Source organism: Nerophis ophidion, linkage group LG11, assembly GCF_033978795.1.
Source record: "Nerophis ophidion isolate RoL-2023_Sa linkage group LG11, RoL_Noph_v1.0, whole genome shotgun sequence".
NCBI lineage: Eukaryota > Metazoa > Chordata > Actinopteri > Syngnathiformes > Syngnathidae > Nerophis > Nerophis ophidion.
Window position 1 is genome coordinate 8,646,489 of NC_084621.1, and position 21,845 is coordinate 8,668,333.

Sequence of the window (21,845 nt, forward strand, 5' to 3'; positions counted from 1 at the left end):
ATGTTCGACAATTTGCTTACAAATTCGTGACCTCGCCCCATCCTTGTTTGTGAATGACTTAGCATTTTATGGAAGCTGCTTTTAAACCCAATCATGGCACCCACCTGTTCCCAATTAGCCTGCTCACCTGTGGGATGTTCCAAATAAGTGTTTGATGAGCATTCCTCAACTTTATAAGTATTTATTGCCACCTTTCCCAACTTCTTTGTCACGTGTTGCTGGCATCAAATTCTAAAGTTTGAACATCAAATATGTTGTCTTTGTAGCATATTCAACTGAATATGGGTTGAAAATTATTCCGTTTATATTTACATCTAACACAATTTCCCAACTCCTATGGAAACAGGGTTTGTGTATAAAAACAAAGGAGCAAAGTTGTTCTTTCCTGGCTTCTTTATTGACTCGCCTCAGAGAGCATCATGGCGGACAAAGCGACAAGATTGTATGTATAAGCTAAACACGCAAATAGTGGGCGACGACCGCAGCTCAGCTGGCCCGTGACTCAGGAGCGGCAACACGTTTAAAAAGTGTTTATTGAAATGAACGACTTGCATTTCGTGTGCATTGATGGTGGCTCATGTTTTTTTTACAACAACATGTGGAAAAAGGGGAAAAGACAAGCAAGGCCGTAAGTGAAGATCAGTAACTCTCAACTTCCTCCTTTCCAGGGACACCACAGACCCTCTCGAAGTCTCTTTTCCTCTAAATGGCGCTGGTCTCCTTCACCTTCTCCATCACGGTGTCGAACTTCTCGCGGATCTGAGTGGCGAGCGGGGCGAAGAGCTCGGTCAGCTCGTCGATCTTCCCCTCCAGCGAGGTGCGCAGCTCTTCGGCGGTGGCCTCCAGCTGGGTCCTGAGACCCTCGGCCTGGCTCTCCAGCTGCTGGCCCAGACCCGTGGCCTGGGTCTGCAGGAGCGTGGAGAGGTCGCTCAGCTTCTGGTTGGTGGTGTCGCCGGCCTGCTGGACGTAGGGCTCCAGGCGCTGCCTCACGCTGTCCAGGTTCTGGGAGGTGCGAGACTGGATCTCGCCCAGGTAGGTGGCCACGATGCTGTTTCGATGATATAAGATTAGTTTTCGCATCAACACGAACCGCTCGTCTTTTCAAACAGTCTTACTTTTGGATGTCTTCGGTGTCCTTGCTGAGGCGTTTCTTCAGCTTGTTGGTGTAGGCGCCGATGCGGGTGTGCACGTCGCCGGAGTTCTGCTGCACCATGGACTTGAGCTCGCCCAGGTACTCGGTGCTGCGCTCCTTGGCGTCCGTCATGTCCTTCTGCAGCCTGTTGCCCAGCAGCTGCAGGTCAGTGGCCAGCTGACTTGTGGAGGCGGAGGCGTAGGGGCTCAGCTTAGCCTGGATGTTGTCCTTGTACGCCGTCAGCTCGGCCATGGTGTCGCTGATCAAGGTGCTGCCGAGAAAACGGAAACATGAGATGGTGCATCAACCAATGTGGCTCTTTTGATGACTACCGTATTTCCTTGAATGGCCGCCAGGACGCTAATTAATTTAAAACCACTTCTCACTTCGGCGCTTACCAAAGGCATGCGGTAAATTTAGGCCTGCTCTTAAACATTTGAGTGTGATGTAAGGATACCATCATGAAAAGCACATTTAATTAAAAAGAACGGTATTATGGCCGGGCTTCACGGTGGCAGAGGGGTTAGTGCGTCTGCCTCACAATACGAAGGTCCTGCAGTCCTGGGTTCAAATCCAGGCTCGGGATCTTTCTGTGTGGAGTTTGCATGTTCTCCCCGTGACTGCGTGGGTTCCCTCCGGGTACTCCGGCTTTCTCCCACTTCCAGAGACATGCACCTGGGGATAGGTTGATTGGCAACACTAAATGGTCCCTAGTGTGTGAATGTGAGTGTGAATGTTGTCTGTCTATCTGTGTTGGCCCTGTCATGAGGTGGCGACTTGTCCAGGGTGTACCCCGCCTTCCGCCCGATTGTAGCTGAGATAGGCGCCAGCGCCCCCCGCCATCCCAAAAGGGAGTAAGCAGTAGAAAATGGATGGATGCCACTTCTCACTCCGGCACGTACCAAAGCCATGCGGTAAATTTAGGCCTGCTCTTAAACATTTGAGTGTAATGTAAGGATACCATCATGAAAAGCACATTTAATAAAAAAAAAACGTTATTATGGTCTTACCTTTACTTATAAATCAAGTCCATGCCAGCTCCTTCTAATCAAAAAAGCATCGATAACTTGTTTATAGAAGTCTTCCTTATCTTTCTTCACTTTTAAAAGTCTCTCTGTCTCGATGGAGATCTTCCTTTATTACCTCCTGCTTCGATTGAAAGTCCAGTTTAGAAAACTTTTTTGTTTTAGATATGTAATCCTCCATGTTAAAAATGCAAGCAAGAGGAAAAAATAAACACACGCTGGTCACTCTTGCTGCTTGTTGTCACTTCTTCTGCAGCCGAGTAGTCACTAGAAGGATCACTAGCGCCCTCTACCACCAGGAGGCGGGAGTCATTTAATGACTCATATTTGACACACGCAGCTACGGTATACTAATAAATCATAGCTGCTTACTGTTCTTTTTACCATATTCAATAGCTTGGACCTTAAATCCTACTGAATAGCTCTTAATCTTCTTCCCTTTATGCGATTTCAAATGATTGAAATCAGCCTCCTCCATTTTAAAAATTATGACAGGTGAATTGTCACTCGTGACGTGACGAGTTTGATCCGGCGGTAATTTTAGGCGTATGCTAATTATTTGGTGAAATGAGTTCGACCCGGCGGAAATTCTAGACATGCGCTAATAAAAATATTTTGCGTAACGAGTTTGACCCGGCGTTAATCCTGAGCTGGCGGTAATGCTAAGCATGCGCTAATTATTTTGCGAAACGAGTTTGACCCGGCAGTAATTCTAGCCAGGTGCATACTATATACCCGGCGGCAATTCAAGGAAATACGGTACTCTTAGATAAATCTTAACTGACATTTCTTAACACGATAAGTCATGAATAATTCCGCTGGTAAACACAGTGTTAAAAATAAAGCTTAAAATCAGGGGTCCCCAAACTGCGGCTGGTGGGCCAGGAACGGCCCGCCAGCATCCAAAATCCGGCCCACGGGTAGGCCTGAATAAAAAAATAAAAAAGTTTAATTTATTAGTTTTTTTGTTTTTTATTAGGGAACGAATGTCCCTTTCTAGAGTTTAATTCTTTCTTTCTGTCTTTCTTTATTATTATTCCGCAGCTTTGAGCTGTAATTTGACCCCCTTTAACATGCTTCAAAACTCACCAAATTTGACACACACATCAGGACTGGCGAACATTGCGATTTAATCAAAAAACCTAACCTCAAAACTAAAAATTGCGCTTTAGCGCCCCTAGGAAGAAAACACAGACAAAACTGCCTGTAACTTCAAGTAGGAATGTCATAGCGACATGAAACAAAAACCTCTATGTAGGTCTCACTTAGACCTAGATTTCATACACTGACATCATCCTTCAGCAAAAATCAACAGGAAGTTTGCAATTCCCCCCTTCAAAACAAAAGTTTTGTAAAAACACTCACTTTAGCCTCTTTGAGCTGTAATTTGTCAGTCAGTAGACACGTTATGGAAGGTAAAAACTACAATATTTATGATAAAAAGTAGTCTATTGTTCTAACTTATATCTGTCAGTAGACACGTTATGGAAGGTAAAAATTACAACATTTGAAATAAAAAGTAGTGTATAATTCTAACTTATATCTGTCAGTAGACATGTTATGGAAGGTAAAAACGACAATATAATACAAGGCAGTGTGTTGTTCTAACTTATATCTGGGAAGCCCAGACTTCCCTCTCCTCAGCCACTTCCATATATACTCGGTCCCGTCCATCGCTGCTTGCAGCTTTAATTATTATTATTTTTTTAATCTGTTCTTCTAGCACAAAATGGTCAAACTCGTGACGTCACGAGTGACACTTCCCCTGTCATCATTTTCAAAATGCAGGAGGCTGATTTCAATACCAGTCATTTGAAATGGCATAAAGGGAAGAAGATTAAGAGCTATTCAGTAGGATTTAAGGTCCAAGCTTACATCACACTCAATTTGTTTCTGCATGCCTTTGGTAAGTGCCGGAGTGAGAAGAGGTTTTAAAATAATTAGCGCCCCGGCGGCAATTCAAGGAAATACGACAATTATAACCATGTCCATTAGGGCAGTGAATCTTTGGGTGTCCCACGATTCGATTCAATATCGATTCTTGGAGTCCATTCATCCATCCATTTTCTACCGCTTATTCCCTTTCGGGGTCGCGGGGGGCGCTGGCGCCTATCTCAGCTACAATCGGGCGGAAGGCGGGGTACACCCTGGACAAGTCGCCACCTCATCGCAGGGCCAACACAGATAGACAGACAACATTCACACTCACATTCACACACTAGGGACCATTTAGTGTTGCCAATCAACCTATCCCCAGGTGCATGTCTTTGGAAGTCATGATTCGATAATATATCGATTTTATTCGATTCGATTTTCGATTCAAAAACCATATTTTTCTGATTCAAAAGGATTGTGTATTCATTCAATACATAGATTTCAGCAGGATCTACCCCAGTCTGCTGACATGCTAGCAGAGTAGTAGATTTTTAAAAAAAAGCTTTTATAATTGTAAAGGACAATGTTTTATCAACTGATTGCAATAATTCAAATTTGTTTTAACTATTAAACGAACCAAAAATATGACTTATTTTATCTTTGTGAAAACATTGGACACAGTGTGTTGTCCAGCTTATGAGATGCCATGCAAGTGTAAGCCACTGTGACACTATTGTTCTTTTTTATTATTTTTATAAATGTCTAATGATAATGTCAATGAGGGATTTTTAATCACTGCTATGCTGAAATGATAACTAATATTGATACTGTTGTTGATAATATTCATTTTTGTTTCACTACTTTTGGTTTGTTCTGTGTTGTGTTTATTGCAGTTCTGAGTGTTGCTGGGTCAGGTTTGGTTTTGGAATTGGATTGCATTGTTATGGTATTGCTGTGTATTGTTTTGTTGGATTGATTAAAAAAAAAATATATATATATATATATATATATATATATATTTTTTTTTTTTTAAATGAGAATTGATTCTGAATCGCACAACGTATTCGATTCGATTCATATTCGAATCGATTTTTTCCAACATCCCTACTGTCCATAATTACTATCATTATAATTGTGGTTGTATGAGTTAATTATATTGGAGGTGTTTGCAATAATTACGACAATTATTAATTATTAAACATTGCAAAAAATGTTTAACAAATTCACGGAGATTTTTCTTTATTATAATTGTGGTTGTATGAGTTAATTATATTGGAGGTGTTTGCAATAATTACGACAATTATTAATTAAACGTTGCAAAAAATGTTCAACAAATACAGAGATTTTTCTTTTTAGAATTGCATGATGAAAAAAATGTCATAAAAAAAAATATTTTGGATGAAAAGTGCAATAATAAAGCAAAACATGTTTTTACCCATTTTTGCAGTTTAAAAAGATGAATACGCTTGTTACTAGAGAAGATTTTAATAATAATAATTTTAATTGTATTTTTTAATTAATTTTTCCTGAAGGAATCAATTAAGTAATATCCATGTATTTATCTATGATTGACTTTTTGCTACTATTTAACTATATTTGTCCCTGGGGAGGGTAAGTGTCCTGGACTTACTCAAGCTCTCTGTTGAGCTGAGAGGTCTTGATGGTCTGCAACACGCCATCGGCCTTCTGGTTGAGCTCGGCGATGTGCTGCCAGAAGCGTTCCACGCCCTCCTCCCAGCTCTTTGGGGTGGCGTCGGCCTGGCGAACCACACGGGCGTTGCAGCCTGCGATGGACAACGGGTTAAACATCAGAGTAGAGCGCGCTGAATGTCACGTAAAACTAAACATACCGCTGATGACTGCCAGGGCAAGGACGAGAACTACGGCCTTCATGGTTGTTGCAGACAGAAACACCTGGAAAAGAAATCAAAACATGAGTTGCCACTTCTTCTTCGTCGTCTTCTTTGCGTTTTGTTTCCTCCTCATCTTACCTGAAGTGATAAAGGTTCCTCCGTGTTCTCCCACAGTGGCGCTCACCTTTTTATAGGCTGACTGAGGCGGGGGGGAGGGCTTACTATGAGGAGGCGTGGCTACTGTAGCAATCTTGGCATCCTGCCTCCTTCTCTCCTTCCCTCCTCACCTTCCAGCATATTGTTTACGCAATGTGGCCAAGGAAGGTGAAAGGTTGCACGTACAGTGCAGGGTCAAGGAAAACGACACATCATTATAGCCATATATCAGGCGTGTCCAAAGTGCGGTCCGGGGGCCATTTTTTAATGGCCTAGTTTAAAAATACTATTGGGGGAAAAAAAATTAAAACATAAAAAGTGTAATGAAAGAGCAAACAGGTGGAATGTAACAATAAAATGTTGCAATGTTTACCCGAACAACACAAAGCTGTCATGCAGGCTATTTCTTTTTTTCTTTTTTAAAATAATGAATCAAAATCTATGTCAATATGTATCATAGAGCAGGAGTGTCAAACTCAAATACAGAGTGGGCCAACATTTTAAACGGAACAAAGCCAAGGTTGAAAAAAATTAACCTTTTAATAGGGACCCAAAAAAGTTTTGCGTTAAATATTGAACAAGCAAGGCTTATATAACTTTAGTAACATGCAAAATCTAGTTTCAAATAATAATAATAATAATAATTTTAAAAAAAAAATCAATGGCATATCAAATAAAATTTTAATAAAAATGTAATGCCTTTTTTTTCTATTTGCAATCTTCTGAGGTAAGTATACAATTTTTTCCACAGGCTAATAGTAAATTTGAAAATAAAATAACAATAATGAATGAACCAAACATTCAAGCCTTGAAGTAGCAAGAGAAAATGCATGAATAAAACGTTAATTATTGGTCAGTTAGCTGGAAATTTCCCGGAAGATTTAGTGCTGCAAGGGGTTCTGGGTATTTGTTCTGTTGTGTTACGGTGCGGATGTTCACCTGGAATGTGTTTGTCATTCTTGTTTAGTGTGGGTTCACAGTGTGGCGCATATTTGTAACAGTGTTAAAGTTGTTTATACGGCCACCCTCAGTGTGACCTGTATGGCTGTTGATCAAGTATGCATTGCATTCACTTGTGTGTGTGTGTGTGTGTGTGTGTGTGTGTGTGTGTGTGTGTGTGTGTGTAAAAGCCACAAATATTATGTAACACGCTGTTAGTATGGAGGAAAAGCGGACAGGTTGTAGAGAACGCTAAAGGCAGTGCCTTAAATGCACGCCCCCAATATAGTTGTCCAGGTAGAAATCGGTAGAAATTCAGGAAAATGGTTGCCCCGGGAGATTTTCGGGAGGGGCACTAAACTTCGGGAGTCTAGGAGGGTTGGCACTGACGCTGTATAACACCGGCGGGCCAGCTCTAATGCTAAATTGATATTGCCTCAAGGGCCAAATTAAATTACACGGCGGGCCAGAGTTTGACACCATGTATTAAAGGCTTCATATTCCACTTTGAGATATTTTTCGGGGAAATTTTGCATGTTTTGTGTTTGCCATATATAAACAACAATACAACTTATAAATGACGGATGGATCTGAAGGTGATCTCGAGATTATTGTGTTAAAAGTAAACAGTAAAAAAATTATAATTGTTTTTAAACAGTTCAATGACTAGGACCATTTTTGGTCCCAATAATTTTAATGTGATTGGTTTTTAAGTGTCATTACTCAAAAATATAAAAATTAAATCAATAGTGTTATGAGTAATTGACCTTTTTAAGGCTCCAATTTTTATATAATCTCAAGTATTCCACTTAAAAATTTTATTGGGTGAAAATACTGCATATTTTGTGTTTTTTCCATAAAAACAGGGTTTTCTTTGACAAAAAGAGCATACAACTTAAATCTTTAAAAATGTTATATTGACAGAATGACCTAATGTTGATTTAAAGATTTAAAACTGGAAAAATAATACTACTGAATAATGACACATTTTTAATATTTTTGGGATCAAAATCCTATGAGGACTGAGTGGAGGCCTAAATGTATATTTTTAAACATGTATTGTATTGTTTTTTAATATCAAAATGGCCCCCGCTTGCTTTGATTTTTCAGTGTGCGGCCCTCAGTGGAAAAAGTTTGGACACCCCTGCCATATATGGACAATAAGGTCATTTTGCAAAAGAGCAACAACACAATATTTCCGCTTTCATTGTATTTTTACACAAAATGCAATATAGTGTTGGTGTAATTTGCCATTATTAACTTTATGATGTGAATTATTTTTACTTACAAAACAAGCGGTAGAAAATTGGTGGATGGATGGACATTTAATGATATTTCTCTACTGCAGGGGTGTCCAAAGTGCGGCCCGCACATAATTGTTTAGTGGCCCGCCACACATTCTGGAAATGCTATTGCACAAATAAAAAAATAAAAAATGTACAATGAGGTGAAATCTAACAGGGAAAAGTTGCAATGTTGACACAAAGCTGCCATGCAGGCTGTTTGTTTTTATTTTTAATTTTTTCTTCATTTTGCTCTTATTGCCAATGCTAAAAAAAAAAAAGAATGTTTAATGAATTATTGACCTATTCAAGGCTCCAATTACTTCAAATATTTCACTTTATAATGTTTTATTTGGAAAATATGTGCATATATTGTGTGGTTGCCATATAAAACAGTGGTTTCTTTGACAAAAGAGCATAAAACCAACAAAATAATAGTTCAAACGTAAAATGGACAAATATAACTGAAGTTGATCTCGTGACTTAAGTGTTGAAAGTAAAACAAATAATAATAAAAATGTATCACTTTATAAGTGGGGGACCTTTTGGATCCCAAATATATTTAGTGGGATTTTGTTTATTTTTCACTGCGATTACTCAGAAATAATAATACATTTAAATCAATGGTGTCCTGCTTTATTGATCTTTTTAGGGCTCCAATTACTTCAGATCAAACATTGCTTTCTGAATGTTTTGGGCAATGGGGGAAATGCTGCATATTTCAGTTTTACTATAAAAAACAAAGTTGTCTTTTTTTTTTTTTTTTAACTTTATATCAACCTGAAGTTGATATAGAGATTTACTGTAAGGGTTACATAAAAAATGAAAATAATAATTTGACTTATTTTTAACATGTTAATGACGGAGACCCTCTATGGTCCCTGGGAGTCCTAAAGGTAAAAAAAAAAAAGAATCCATATATTTTGTTATGGTTTGAAAATGAAAAATATCAAAACGGACCCCGCATGTTTACATTTTTCCGTGTGTGGCCCTCAGTGGAAAAAGTTTGGACACCCCTGCTCACTGAGAAGGTAAAAATACAAACTACTGCAATATATTGATTAGAGATGTGCGATAATGGCTTTATTGCCGAGATCCAATATTCTGATATTGTCCAACTCTAAATGACAGATTCCGATATCAACCGATACTGATATATTCAGTCATGGAATCAACACATTATTATTCCTAACTTTGTTGTGCTGCCCCGCTGGATGCATGAAACAATGTAACAAGGTTTTCCAAAATAAATCAACGCAAGTTATGGGGAAAAAAAGCCAACATGGCACTGCTATATTTATTATTAAAGTCACAAAGTGCATTATTTTTTTTTAACATGCCTCAAAAAAGCAGCTTGGAATTTGGGACATGCTCTCCCTGCGAGAGCATGAGGAGGTAGCGTCCCGGAAGAGTTAGTGCTGCAAGGGGTTCTGGGTATTTGTTGTGTTACGGTGCGAATGGTCTCCCGAAATGTGTTTGTCATTCTTGTTTGGTGTTGGTTCACATGGTGGCGCATATTTGTAACTGTTAAAGTTGTTTATACGGCCACCCTCAGTGTGACCTGTATGCCTGTTGACCAAGTATGCATTGCATTCACTTGCATTGTGTGAAAAGCCGTACATATTATCTGATTGAGCCGGCACGCAAAGGCAGTTCCTTTAAGGTTTATTGGTTCTCTGTTGACGAGGCGGCCGATTGGAGCTGTGGCTGCAAGGTAGTTGGTGCCTGTCAGGGCGATAATCCCAGAACCCGTTGGTGGACACCAGCGGTGAGGGATGCCGTCAAGCTGAAGAAGGAATCCTATCGGGTTCTTTTGGCTCATAGGACTCCGGAGGCAGTAGACCGGTACCGACGGGTCAAGCGGTGTGCAGCTTCAGCAGTCGCGGAGGCAAAAACTCGGACATGGGAGGAGTTCGGGGAAGCCATGGAAAACGACTTCCGGACGGCTTCGAAGCGATTCTGGACCACCGTCCGCCGCCTCAGGAAGGGGAAGCAGTGCACTGTCAACACCGTGTATGGTGCGGATGGTGTTCTGCTGACCTCAACTGCGGATGTTGTGGATAGGTGGAAGGAATACTTCGAAGACCTCCTCAATCCCACCAACAGGTCTTCCTATGAAGAAGCAGTTCCTGGGGAATCTGTGGTGGACTCTCCTATTTCTGGGGCTGAGGTTGCTGAGGTAGTTAAAAAGCTCCTCGGTGGCAAGGCCCCAGGGCTGGATGAGATCCGCCCGGAGTTCCTTGAGGTTCTGGATACTGTGGGGCTGTCTTGGTTGACAAGACTCTGCAGCATCGCGTGGACATCGGGTTCGCAGCCGAGTGTGAAGCGACCGGAGAGAGAATCAGCACCTCCAAGTCCGAGTCCATGGTTCTCTCCCGGAAAAGGGTGGAGTGCCATCTCCGGGTTGGGGAGGAGACCCTGCCCCAAGTGGAGGAGTTCAAGTACCTAGGAGTCTTGTTCACGAGTGAGGGAAGAGTGGATCGTGAGATCGACAGGCGGATCGGTGCGGCGTCTGCAGTAATGCGGACGTTGTATCGATCCGTTGTGCCGAAGAAGGAGCTGAGCCGGAAGGCAAAGCTCTCAATTTACCGGTCGATCTGCGTTCCCATCCTCACCTATGGTCATGAGCTTTAGTTCATGACCGAAAGGATAAGATCACGGGTACAAGCGGCTGAAATGAGTTTCCTCCGCCGTGTGGCGGGTCTCTCCCTTAGAGATAGGGTGAGAAGCTCTGCCATCCGGGAGGAACTCAAAGTAAAGCCGCTGCTCCTCCACATGGAGAGGAGCCAGATGAGGTGGTTCGGGCATCTGGTCAGGATGCCACCCGAACGCATCTCTAGGGAGGTGTTTAGGGCATGTCCAACCGGTAGGGGGCCACGGGGAAGACCTAGGACATGTTGAAAAGACTATGTCTCCTGGCTGGCCTGGGAACACCTCGGGATCCTCCGGGAAGAGCAAGACAAAATGGCTGGGGAGAGGGAAGTCTGGGCTTTCCTGCTTAGGCTGCTGCCCCCGCGACCCGACCTCGGATAAGCGGAAGAAGACGGATGGGCGCTCTGTACTTCTCCCTACGTCCGTGTACACAGCGGCGTTTTAAAAAGTCACGTATTTTAATTATTTAAACCGATACCGATAATTTCCGATATTACATTTTAAAGCATTTATGGGACATCTCTGATATTGATGTATAATTATATTTTGGATAAAACATGAACAAATACAGTGCATGAATGTATCCGTTCAATTTTTTAATAAATGACAATTTTATACATTATCATCTGACTTCATCAACATAACAAAAATGTTAAAAAAAATCTAAATCAAAGCCCGAAGGCAGAGATAAATGTAGTCATGGTATATCTTGTATTATTTGCAGAAAGAACTTTATGCAACTTTTGAAAAGATTAACTACTTAGAAAAAAATATTAAACTATTTCATTACAGTATTGTTTGCGAGATAAATAGCTAACACAAAGGGCTAAAAGCATGCCTAAAATAAATTGGGCCCAAATATTTCATACCTCAAAATATCAATCTATTGATGAAATAAACCTGTAACATTTTAGACACTGTATTCATAAATAATTGTTAATGACAATTTAAAATAATAAATTAATATAAAATATATTTTTTTAAATATACCGTATTTTTCGGACTATAATACGCACTTAAAATCATTTCATCTTGTCAAAAATCGACAGTGCGCCTATAACCTATTGCGCCTAATGTACAAAATAATTCTGGTTGTGCTTACCGACCTTGAAGCATTTTGATTTGGTACTTGGTGTAATGATAAGTGTGATGGTAGTCACACAAGAGATACGTGTAGACTGCAATATGGCGCTAGTAAACCACACAAGTCCTGAAAATGCGCGCGCGTCCGCCACTGTAGTCCGTGTCGACGACATAGTCAATAAGCCTCATCTTTTTCTCTATCTTTTTATGGGGCATCTCTAATATAAAGTAGCGTAAAATTCATACTTATATCTTTCAGTAGACTTGCTATGGAAGCGCTAAAACATACCGGTGTAGTGAGTTACATTTACTCAAGGAACTTTAGTTATTAGAGAGTTCCGGTCGGACACTTTTTCATAGGACACATTTCCGGCATTGTTGCATTTAAAACATCTCAACTAAAAAGCTTAATTGACTAAGATTTCCGTTTATCCATCTATTTTCTACCGTTTGTCCCGTTCGGGGTCGCTGGAGCCTATCTGAAACCCATTCGGGCGGAAGGCACTGTACACCCTGGACAAGTCGCCATCTATTCACAGTGAATAAGGTTTATGTAACAAAATAAATAATGTGAATAATAACCCTCATCCCTTGTTAATTGCTGTTAATTGGTTCAGGCTTGACTATGATTTAGTTAATTTCTGTGAAGTAGGAATTATTCAATCCAATCCCCTTTATTTGTATAAGACGTTTAACAACAGACTTTTTTCCAATGTGCTGCACAACAATATTAAAAGCAATATTACAATATTATCCTTAACTCCACCAATGACTGAATAAAAACAAAAAAATAAATACAAAAACAACATGAAAATAAATGATTAAAAACGATTTTAAAGGGTAAAACCGATTAAAACAATAAATAGAAATCACAATTTGAAAAACGCAGAGGACCACACAACTCATGTAGTGTTAAAAGCCAAAGAAATAATAAATAAATACAAACCTCGTTTCCATATGAGTTGGGAAATTGTGTTAGATGTAAATATAAACAGAATACAATGATTTGCAAATCCTTTTCAAGCCATATTCAGTTGAATATGCTACAAAGACAACAAATTTTTTTTGTTCAAATAATCATTATTTTAGAAATTGATGCCAGCAACACGTGACAAAGAAGTTAGGAAAGGTGGCAATAAATACTGATAAAGTTGAGGAATGCTCACCAAACACTTATTTGGAACATCCCACAGGTGTGCAGGCTAATTGGGAACAGGTGGGTGCCATGATTGGGTATAAAAACAGCTTCCCCAAAAATGCTCAGTCTTTCACAAGAAAGGATGGGGCGAGGTACACCCCTTTGTCCACAACTGCGTGAGCAAATAGTCAAACAGTTTAAGAACAACCTTTCTCAAAGTGCAATTGCAAGAAATTTAGGGATTTCAACATCTGCGCTCCATAATATCATCAAAAGGTTCAGAGAATCTGGAGAAATCACTCCACGTAAGCGGCATGGCCGGAAACCAACATTGAATGACTGTGACCTTCGATCCCTCAAACAGCACTGTATCAAAAACCGACATCAATCTCTTAAGGATATCACCACATGGGCTCAGAAACACTTCATAAAACCACTGTCACTAAATACAGTTGGTCGCTACATCTGTAAGTGCAAGTTAAAGCTCTACTATGCAAAGCAAAAGCCCTTTATCAACAACATCCAGGAACGCTGCCGGCTTCTCTGGGCCTGAGATCATCTAAGATGGACTGATGCAAAGTGGAAAGGTGTTCTTAATTATTATTTGCAAAAATTTAATATGGGTTGAAAATGATTTGCAAATCATTGCATTCCGTTTATATTTACATTAACACAATTTCCCAACTCATACGGAAACGGAGTTTGTATGTCTTTTTAACATGGGGAGAGCCCCCTGCACATAATGTAGTCACCTTCAATCATATATACTAGACATAATAACAATAAATAATACACGGACTGACTTAATTTAAGGGCTATGTTCTTATTTAGTGGACAATGTTATTGAAGTATTGATATTGACATAGAATATAGACACTGAAACAGGGGTGCCCATTACGTCGATCGCGAGCTACCAGTCGACCGCGGGGGGTGTGTCAGTCGATCTCCAGCCACGCTTTTAAAAATAATAGACCTAAAAACTAGTGATCATCAATCTTCACCAAGACGTCACTTAAATGACATTCACGGTACCAGAGGGTCTTGTGAGATGACGCTGGCTGCTGCAAGATCATTATTATGAAAATATGACCGAGAGGAAGGCGAGAAACACTTTTTATTTCAACAGACTCTCGCGCCGTACCTTCCGTCAAAACTCTAAAGGCCGACTGCACATTTCCTATCTTCACAATAAAAGCCCTGCTTCATGCTGCCTGCGCTAACTAAATACAGAGTCTCGGAAAACTGGCGTGCACAAGCGATCCCTCAGAAAGCTGGCGTGCACATCACTTGTGCACGCCAGCTTTCCGAGACTCTTATTTTGTTAGCGCAGGCAGCATGAAGCAGGGCTTTTATTGTGAAGATAGGAAATGTGCAGTCGGCCTTTAGAGTTTTGACGGAAGGGACGGCGCGAAAGTCTGTTGAAATAAAAAGTGTTTCTCGCCTTCCTCTCTGTCATTTTTTCATAATAATGAACTGGCAGCAGCCAGCGTCATCTCACAAGACCCTCGAGAGCCGTGAATGTCAATCAAGCAAGCTACGGAATTTGCCGCCAATGTTTTTCTTGTAAAGTGTATGGAAGCTGGATGAATTAGATGCCAAAAACCAACCACTTTCATGTGGTATTGTACAGAAAGGACAACTTTTTTTCTCCTCAATTTGAAAATGTGGGCGTTATCATCATTACTGTCTGATTCCAATCAATGCAAGTCATCAGAATCAGGTAATACACCAACTTATATTCGTGAAAGAAAGACATCTATATGTGTTACACATGCTTGTATTATCATTAAACACATTTAACTTGTTTACAAAAATGTCTCTTTCATAAATAAATAAATATAAATGATATATATAAATGAGGTAGATCCCCTCGAGTTGGTTAATTGAAAAGTAGCTCGCCTGCAGAAAAAGTGTGGGCACCCCTGCACTGAAATAGAAGGATTGAGCGATAGAGTGAAGCTGCCAACTTGGTAATAACGAAGGAAAAAGCATTTGCAAAAGTAGCAAAAAGTTACCGGCCTTATTGTTTAATCCAACAAACATTGAATGATTATTGTTTATTGTAAGTATAATGTCTGTACATTACTAGAATATGTTTAACCAACTGTCTCTTTTTAAGTCTTAGTTGTTGCTATAACTTCATTCAAAATTTTGAGTACATGCATTTTTTTCAGCTGTCATGATATTATTCTGCTAAATGCACTTATTTTCTATCCTTCAGCAAACGGAGGACTCCCCCGACGCCAAAAGGCCGACAGGAGCTCAGCAGGTGTTGAATCTGCAAAACATTTGAGGGTCGGCATGACAAAGACAAGTAAGTGTTGTCATGAGAGTGAAAAGATGGTAACAGCAGGATGTCAAAGCTCGCTGCCTTTTCATGTAAATCTCGACGCTGGTGCCTCGGCTCTTTGGCCCAGACGACCGCCTTCTTTCTCCCCCAGTTAGCGATTGGGGTCTAATGGTTCTGCGTGGCAGTAACAGCACATACACACAGGAAGGAAGTCAGCAAGTAAATAAATACAGTAGCTCTCATAAAGGCTTTGCTGCAGCTGTACCTAATATAGTGACCGACGGTAGAGTTACTAACAAACATGATCGATTGTTTTCTTTTTTCTTTTTATCTGAAGTTTATTTTGACTTCACCGACATTGAATTTATTAAACCAGTCGTCCCCAACCACCGGGCCGCGGACCGATTGGTACCGGACCGTACAAGAAATAAAAAAATGTAATTATTAAATCAACATAAAAACACAATATATTCAATATAGGTCAATACAGTCTGCAGGGATACAGTCTGTAAGCACACATGATTTGTAATTCTTCAAAGAAAAAAAAAACAAAACAAAAAAAACACCCCCGGTCCGTGGGACAAATTTTCAAGCGTTGACCGGTCCGCAGCTACAAAAACGTTGGGGACCACTAAATTAAACTAATGAACCATTTTCTGAAAAGAAAAAAAAAGGAATTGAATTTGATCACACTTGGCTCTTTTAAAACTCAATAACTGAATGTTTTGTATAAGAATCTTCAAACGGTTCAGCTATTCTAATGTTATTTTTGCAAATTCACTTATTTTATTTGTATTTTTTATTTTTATTTTTTATCATAGGAATATTTTAACATTAATTAACCTGACTCTACTAAAATGTGTCATTATTGCAACATAATTTTTTACTATTTTATTTTAACATACTATGCCAAATACTCAAACTCAATATTTTCCCCCAAGAATACTTATTTTATTTTATCCATTGAATAATTTTATTTTAATGTATTTGACCGAATACAATTCCAGAACCAAGGATTTTTTTCTTATATTATCCCAATAATCAGCAATCGCAATGCCAACACATAACATAAATGTTTTATTTTTTTATTTTATTTTAGCATACTTGACCAAATGCAGACTCAGTAAATTTTCCCCGGAAGAATACTTACCTTATTCTATCCTTTCTATTTTATTTTATTTTAACATATATTGCAAAATAAAGACTTTGGAACCAAAGTTTTTCTCCTATGAATATTCTAATAATAATGAACCCTATTATATCAAAAATGGTGTTCATTGCAACATAAATTGCGTTTTCTATTTTCTTATTTTTGTTTAACACATTTGGCCAATTAAAGACTTGAGAACTAAAGTTTCCTTTAAGCATACTTATCGCTTACATATACAGTATACTGTGTGTATATATATATATATATATATATATATATATATATATATATATATATATATATATATATATATATATATATATATATATATATATATATATATAGTATTTTATTAAAATTTTTAGAAATGTCCGATAATATCGGCCTGCCGATAAATGCTTTAAAACATAACATCGGAAATTATCGGTATCTGTTTTAAAAAATAAACCTTAAAGGCAGTGCTTTGCGTGCCGGCCCAGTCACATAATATTTACGACTTTTGACACACACAAGTGAATGCAAGGCATACTTGGTGAACAGCCAAACAGGTCACACTGAGGGTGGCCGTATAAACAACTTTAACACTGTTCCAAATAAGCGCCACACTGTGAACCCACACCAAACAAGAATGACAAACACATTTCGGGAGAACATCCGCACCGTAACAAAACACAAATACCCAGAACCCCTTGCAGCACTAATTTTTCCGGGAGCTACGATATACACCCACGCCACCTTAACCTCCTCATGCTCTCTCAGGGAGAGCATGTCCCAAATTCCAAGCTTCTGTTTTGAGGCATGTTCAAAAAAATAATGCACTTTGTGACTTCAATAATAAATATGGCAGAGCCATGTTGCATTTTTTTCCCCATAACTTGAGTTGATTTATTTGGGAAAACCTTACTACATTGTTTAATGCATCCAGGGGGGCATCACAACAATGTTAGGCATAATAATGTGTTCATTCCACGACTGGATATATCGGTATCGATTGATATCTGTTAGGGATGCACCGAAATGAAAATTTGTGGCCGAAACCGAATAAAATTTAAGTGCTTGGCCGAATACCGAATAATGAATGCAGTTTTTCACAACTTTTTTATATCGCATAAATAGCCTAGAATAAATATTTAGACATGTTTTTCAAATAAAGTAAATTTTTATTGAATATTGACATTTTTTTATATTCCAGTAGCCTTTACTTTTCAAAAAAAGCAAAAAGTTTTTCATTTATATTAGGCCTTCAAACAAAACATGCATTCCAAAAAAAAAATAAAGTGCATTAAAGTGGATAAACCCACAACAAATGAATTATTGTCCTTTTGGCAAAAGTCTGCTTAGCCACAGTAGATATGCTAATAATGTAAACAGAAGGCTCAAGTAAATCTCAATTAAGTGTGTGCTTGTAACCTCATACACTTATACAGGTAGCCTACACAACAGGCTAATAATGTAAACAGAGGCCCCACTAAATCTCAATAAGTGTGTGCTTGTAACCTCATACACTTATACAGGTACACAACATATCCCAGACCAGAACAGATTTGTCAATAACAGTACTTCAGCTTCAGAATAAAAAGAAGGAAACTAACTATGTACAAAACAATTTTAATTTAATTTATTTTAATATAGATAACTTTAGCCCGGTCTATTTGCCACATTTCAAACATCCTGGTGAATGCGTCGGATGTGGCTGCTGCCGTATGGGACCCCCTGAACTCCTGTGAGTGAAATACAATCTTTTGTAACGTGAAATCCTCGTCTAGCCATTGTGCAGTTGAAGTCAGCATGCTGGTGGGGCTGACATCCGCGCTCCATATGTCTGTCGTGAAGCTGAAGTGAACATCATTAACTTTAACCAAGAGCTCGTGGACGCGGGCTGCAACACTGTCATACATCCAAACATCAGAGAAATACCGTCTGCTCGGTATCGTGTAACGGGGCTCAATGTGCTCCATGAGTCTCCGAAAGCCAACGTCCTCCACAACACAAAACGGTTGATCATCCAAAGCCATAAACTCCATTACCTTCTTTGTAATTCCGTTTGCTTTGGCACTGTCAGTCGCAAACTTTTTCAGCCGCAGCCGTCACTTTCTGGTACTCAGCATGCTTCTCTGGGTGTTTGGCTTTTAAATGATAAATTAAAGCAGTAGTGCTGAAGGTCTTTGCTGAGGCACCTCCTCTAGACAGTTTGGCTGAACATTCATTGCAAACTGCAAATATTTTGTCACTTTCCGACACTTTAAAATATCTCCACACTGCTGACATTTTTCCGAAGGCGCCTAGTTCCAACGTCACCGCGTCACTGCACGTTGGTTGATTGCGTCACCGCGTCAAAAAATTTGCGTCACACGCCACTATTCGGCCTTGTTTTTAACTCATTCCACCAAAGGCCGAATGTGGCTTTTTTTGCCATATTCGGCCGAATATATTCGGTTACCGATTAATCGGTGCATCCCTAATATCTGTAATCAAGAGTTAGACGATATCGGCAAAAAAAGACATTATCGGACATCTCTAAAAATTGTATTTTAACGTACCAACATTTTTTTTTGACTTGATGTATTTTTTGCAAGTTGAGCGTCACTTTTTTTCTAAAATATTTTTGTATTTATTTGTATTTAATTTAGCTTAATCAGGCCAAAATAAGGATAAAGAACTTGATGGTGTAAAAACCATTTAGTAATTTGGTGAAAACATTTGTTCTTAAAGTTACACTATTTCATATATTGTTTTTCGTGTTATTATTATTATTATAAATACATGTTATCGCATGTTTCAATGCAAAGACAAGTGAATGTAATTGAAGCTAGTGTTAAAAGGTGCGTGTCAAATGTGTTCATGTGTCCTGATCCTTGCCCTTTTGGGACTTGGTGACGTTTCTGCCCAGGAGCAAAGATGAAAAGTGAAGTCCCGATAAGACATGATAACCTAGTGTAGTGCTTTCTTGGAGGTGAGGCGCCAACATTTGTGTTCTTTATGTTGCAATTGTCACACTACTTGTCTCTCTACTTTTCCTCCAATGCTAAACATGGACATAATAGACTGTTGTTTTTTTTGATGGCGCAGAGGAAGTGAAAGTTTGGTGACGCTCACATGAGAACAAAAGCGGGAGGGGAAGTGGGTGCTGGGAAGCGAGCGAGTCATGACCGTAAATTGTCTGCAAAGTTCAATCGAGACCAAAACAAAGCAATGACAGGGGGAGTGTGTGCAGAGGCTCGTTTGAGCTGACATGTTTTGTTTTTGGATGACATCTTCTCCGCATTTCTGGCCGAGTCAGCGAGATTATTGGAGTTTAAAAGTGTTTTTAGCTTCTGAGTCATTTAGAAATGATGGAAAATGGCAGCTGGTTTTGTGTCTCAATGTCTTGCAAGTTTAAAGTTACCAACACTTTGGTAAGAAAAATAACATAAGTACAATTTCTCACCCTTTCTTTCTTTCTTTCGTTTATTTGGAACATGAACACACTTCCAGCACAATACAAACCCTGTTTCCATATGAGTTGGGAAATTGTGTTAGATGTAAATATAAACAGAATACAATGATTTGCAAATCCTTTTCAAGCCATATTCAGTTGAATATGCTACAAAGACAACATATTTGATGTTCAAACTTAAACTTTATTTGATTTTTTTTTGCAAATAATAATTAACTTAGAATTTCATGGCGGCAACACGTGCCAAAGTAGTTGGGAAAGGGCATGTTCACCACTTTGTTACATCCCCTTTTCTTTTAACAACACTCAATAAACATTTGGGAACTGAGGAAACTAATTGTTGAAGCTTTGAAAGTGGAATTCTTTCCCATTCTTGTTTTATGTAGAGCTTCAGTCCTTCAACAGTCCGGGGTCTCCGCTGTCGTATTTTATGCTTCGGGAGACCGGTCTGGACTGCAGGCGGGCCACTCTTTTTCACGAGGCCACGCTGTTGTAACACGTGCTGAATGTGGCTTGGCATTGTCTTGCTGAAATAAGCAGGGGTGTCCATGAAAAAGACGGCGCTTAGATGACAACATATGTTGTTCCAAAACCTGTATGTACCTTTCAGCATTAATGGTGCCTTCACAGATGTGTAAGTTACCCATGTCTTGGGCACTAATACACCCCCATACCATCACACATGCTGGCTTTTGAACTTTGCGTCGATAACAGTCTGAATGGTTCGCTTCCCCTTTGGTCCGGATGACACTATGTCGAATATTTCCCCCCAAAAAATTGAAATGTGGACTCGTCAGACCACAGAACACTTTTCCGCTTTGCATCAGTCCATCTTAGATGATCTCGGGGCCAGAGAAGCCGGCGTCATTTCTGGATGTTGTTGATAAATGGTTTTCACTTTGGATAGTAGAGCTTTAACTTGCACTTACAGATGTAGCGACAAACTGTATTTAGTGACAGTGGTTTTCTGAAGTCTTCCTGAGCGCATGTGGTGATATCCTTTAGAGATTGATGTCGGTTTTTGATACAGTGCCGTCTGAGGAATCGAAGGTCACGGTCATTCAATGTTGGTTTCAGGCCGTGCCGCTTACGTGGAGTGATTTCTCCAGATTCTCTGAACCTTTTAAAGATTTTATGGACCGTAGATGTTGAAATACCTAAATTTCTTGCATTTGGGCTCAGGAACACTTCATAAAACCACTGTCACTAAATACAGTTCGCCGCTACATCTGTAAGTGCAAAGCAAAAGCCATTTATCAACAACATCCAGAAATGCTGCCGGCTTCTCTGGGCCTGAGATCATCTAAGATGGACTGATGCAAAGTGGAAAAGTGTTCTGTGGTCTGACGAGTCCACATTTCAAAATTTTGGGGGGAAATATTCGACATCATGTCATCCGGACCAAAGGGGAAGCGAACCATTCAGACTGTTATCGATGCAAAGTTGAAAAGCCAGCATCTGTGATGGTATGGGGGTGCATTAGTGCCCAAGGCATGGGTAACTTCCACATCTGTGAAGGCACCAATAATGCTGAAAGGTACATACAGGTTTTGGAACAACATATGCTACTATCTAAGCGCCTTCTTTTTCATGGACGCCCCTGCTTATTTCAGCAAGACAATGCCAAGTCACATTCAGCACGTGGCTTCGTAAAAAAAGTGTGGGTACTTTCCTGGCCCGCCTGCAGTCCAGACCTGTCTCTCATGGACAATGTGTGGCACATTATGAAGCGTAAAATACGACAGCGGAGACCCCGGACTGTTGAAGGACTGAAGCCCTACATAAAACAAGAATGGGAAAGAATTCGAATCTTCAAAGCTTCAACAATTAGTT

At 39.6% G+C, this 21,845-nt stretch overlaps 2 protein-coding genes across 4 annotated transcripts in view; one reads left to right on the top strand and one right to left on the bottom strand.

Annotated features, from left to right (window-relative positions):
• Positions 1–375: 375 nt before the first annotated feature.
• apoeb (apolipoprotein Eb) lies at positions 376–6,118 on the bottom strand. The gene is made up of 5 exons (XM_061915036.1): positions 6,024–6,118; positions 5,883–5,946; positions 5,663–5,816; positions 1,116–1,403; positions 376–1,048 (listed from the first exon to the last, which is right to left on the bottom strand). The coding sequence occupies exons 2-5, from the start codon at positions 5,923–5,925 to the stop codon at positions 703–705; spliced, it is 831 nt and encodes a 276-aa protein (XP_061771020.1). The 5' UTR covers positions 5,926–5,946; positions 6,024–6,118; the 3' UTR covers positions 376–702.
• A 9,180-nt stretch (positions 6,119–15,298) lies between these two features.
• LOC133561623 (apolipoprotein A-IV-like) overlaps positions 15,299–21,845 on the top strand; it is a 31,005-nt gene continuing 24,458 nt past the window's right edge. For all 3 annotated transcript variants that reach the window (XM_061915030.1, XM_061915031.1, XM_061915033.1), the window contains exon 1: positions 15,299–15,450. The gene's annotated coding sequence lies outside the window, so the exon portion shown is untranslated. The remainder of the gene's footprint in view (positions 15,451–21,845) is intronic.

Excerpts from the sequence above, each read along its gene's own strand:
- apoeb (XM_061915036.1), bottom strand. The coding sequence starts at position 5,925 with ATGAAGGCCGTAGTTCTCGTCCTTGCCCTGGCAGTCATCAGCG. Across the intron at positions 5,817-5,882 it reads TGCCCTGGCAGTCATCAGCG|GCTGCAACGCCCGTGTGGTT; the intron begins GTATGTTTAGTT and ends TGTCCATCGCAG. Across the intron at positions 1,404-5,662 it reads CAGCTCAACAGAGAGCTTGA|CACCTTGATCAGCGACACCA; the intron begins GTAAGTCCAGGA and ends TTTTCTCGGCAG.